The sequence below is a fragment of the Helianthus annuus genome, chromosome 6 (genome assembly GCF_002127325.2).
Source record: "Helianthus annuus cultivar XRQ/B chromosome 6, HanXRQr2.0-SUNRISE, whole genome shotgun sequence".
NCBI lineage: Eukaryota > Viridiplantae > Streptophyta > Magnoliopsida > Asterales > Asteraceae > Helianthus > Helianthus annuus.
The window spans coordinates 120,263,375-120,266,107 of record NC_035438.2 but is presented as its reverse complement, the minus strand read 5'-3'; the positions used below and the strand labels follow the sequence as shown (position 1 = coordinate 120,266,107).

Sequence of the window (2,733 nt, the reverse complement as noted above, 5' to 3'; positions counted from 1 at the left end):
TTATTCTAATCATAACAGACTATGTTTAGGATTTTAACACTGATCGGGTGGTCACCGACGTTCGTTTCACATTTTAAACGTTACGCGATAAGCGTTAGTTTTATCGTTGCCAAACTAATTTTTATACACATTTAAATTTACCAACACACCAAATATCATATATTAACATCACAGTCAGTCACAAATAATCATGTTACATGTTTACTACACAGATTACTATTGTCCTGTACGGCCTGAGAGGCCGGGTGTCACAGTCTCCCCCTGTTTAAGGAATTTCGTCCCCGAAATTCTACTTTACAGGTTTCGTTTTCGCACTCGGTGGAAAGAGTTGAGGATATTTCTGTTGCATTTGGTCCTATCGCTCCCAGGTGAACTCGGGTTCATGCTTTGAATTCCAACGGACCTTAACCAACTCAATCTTACACCTCCTGAGTTTCTGGGTTTTCCGATCCAGAACCTCCACTGGTTCTTCGATAAACCACAGTTTATCGTCCACTCGAACCTCTCCAGCGGGTATAACTAGTGTCTCATCGGACAGATACTTTTTCAGGTTGGAGACATGAAAAACGTCATGAACTCCAATCAACTCCTGTGGCAACTTGAGCCTATACGCGACTGGTCCAACTCGAGAGAGGACTTCGAAGGGACCTATATAATGCGGGGTCAACTTTCCCCCTCTTCCAAACCTCACAACGCCCTTCATTGGTGATACCTTCAGCATAACTCTATCACCAACTTGAACTCCAGCGGTTTCCTTTGGTTATCTACATAACTCTTCTGTCGATCCACGACAGCCTTCAACCTATTCTTGATCTGGACAACCTTGTCCGTGGTCTCCTGAATAATCTTGGGTTCGGTTAAATGCTTCTCGCCGACTTCAGCCCAACAGAGCGGTGATCGACACTTCCTTCCATACAGGGCTTCAAACGGAGCGGCTTTGATGCTGGCGTGGTAACTATTATTGTAAGAAAATTCTGCCAAGGGCAAATGAGTATCCCAACTTCCACCAAAATCAATCGCACATGCTCTCAGCATATCCTCTAACGTCTGAATGGTCCTTTCGCTCTGACCATCCGTTTGAGGATGATATGCAGTACTCATATCCAAACGAGAACCCAGCGATTTCTCGAGAGATCGCCAAAATCTGGAGTCAAATCGTCCGTCTCTATCCGAAATGATTGACACTGGTACTCCATGACGGGCTACAATCTCGTTAAGGTACAACTACGATATTTTCTCCGTCCAGTCAAACTTCCTCTCCTTCTGGGTTAATATCGTCAATGACTGCTGTCACACCCCGACCACGTAGGACAATGAAACATGGCGGAAACGTTCGGGGAGTGTTGTAACAGAATTAATGTTTAACAACCATGGAAAATTAAAGTTTCGTTTTATTAATCAAAAATGAGAGTTTACATTGTTTTAAACAAGAAACAAAGAGTACATAACAAAAATTAACTAGTTCTTGTTTCGTTTTAAGTCACTAAGGCACAAGTCCGCCTAAGTATGTCTTGATAAGTCCTATACATCATCTCCTGAAAACACATGTGAAAATAGGTTCGTCAGCATAAAAATGCCTGTGAGATACATAGGTTTTGTGAAAATGAGATTCATGACTTATGTTTAAGAAAATGTTTAGTCATGAACCTTGTAATTTGCTTTGTCTTGTAAATCATTTGAAAAACGATAAGATCAGATGATATGTATAAATAAGAGAATAATGTATGGTTAAATGAATAACCATGTAGAATGAGTTTGTATAAGATAAGTTGTTTGTAAAACAATGTCTTGTGAAAAGTATGTTATTTGTATAAAATGTCATATGTCTCAAATTGAAATGATTCAAATAACGCTACGATATGTAATACCATACAAACACTTATATATAGGAAGTACCAGCGGCGTATCCACCATGCTTGTATCATATTACACACGCCTCGTTACTTAATCACTTACTCAAACCAAACTACCAAAGTAAAGTGTTCATGTCTGATGTAAATCATGTAATGTGTATCCAAAAATGTAAGCATGTGATGAGTAACAAATGTACTAAGTATGATGAACATGCATAGCATAAAATGTAATGTAAAACAATGTACCAAGTACGCACACAATGGGCATACATAGCATGTAATGTAAGGCAATGTACTAAGTACGCACACAATGGGCAAACATAGCATGTAATGTAAGGCAATGTATTAAGTATGCACACAATGGGCATACATAGCATGTAATGTAAGGCAATGTACGAAGTACGCACACAATGGGCATACATAGCATGTAATGTAAGGCAATGTACTAAGTACGCACACAATGGGCATACATAGCATGTAATGTAAGGCAATGTACTAAGTACGCACACGATGGGCATACATAGCATGTAATGTAAGGCAATGTACTAAGTACGCACACAATGGGCATACATAGCATGAAATGTAATGAAATCATGTACTATAATGTACTAATGAACGTAGCAGGTATATGATGGGAAAGCATGAAAGTAACAAGTAGGCACATGTGTTCCACCCCAAAACGTTTGGAAAACCGTAAAAAGAGGGGTCTATGTACTCACCTGAGATTGCTTAGAAGTCCTTGTGTAATAATCACACAATGCTAGAGATCACGAAATATCAAACGGCACCTAGTAGGTAGCTATATTAATATACCGGACCTAAATCGGAAGATCAGATAGTATGAGGGTTCGTAAACCAAACGAGTATGGAGACTCGTGTA

General features: G+C 39.5%; 1 protein-coding gene across 1 annotated transcript; it reads right to left on the bottom strand.

The window, feature by feature from the left end:
• Nucleotides 1–355: 355 nt before the first annotated feature.
• On the bottom strand, nt 356–703 carry LOC110891005. Its single transcript, XM_022138667.1, has one exon. It carries the CDS (start codon nt 701–703, stop codon nt 356–358), a length of 348 nt encoding a protein of 115 aa, XP_021994359.1.
• Between the last annotated feature and the right edge of the window lie 2,030 nt (nt 704–2,733).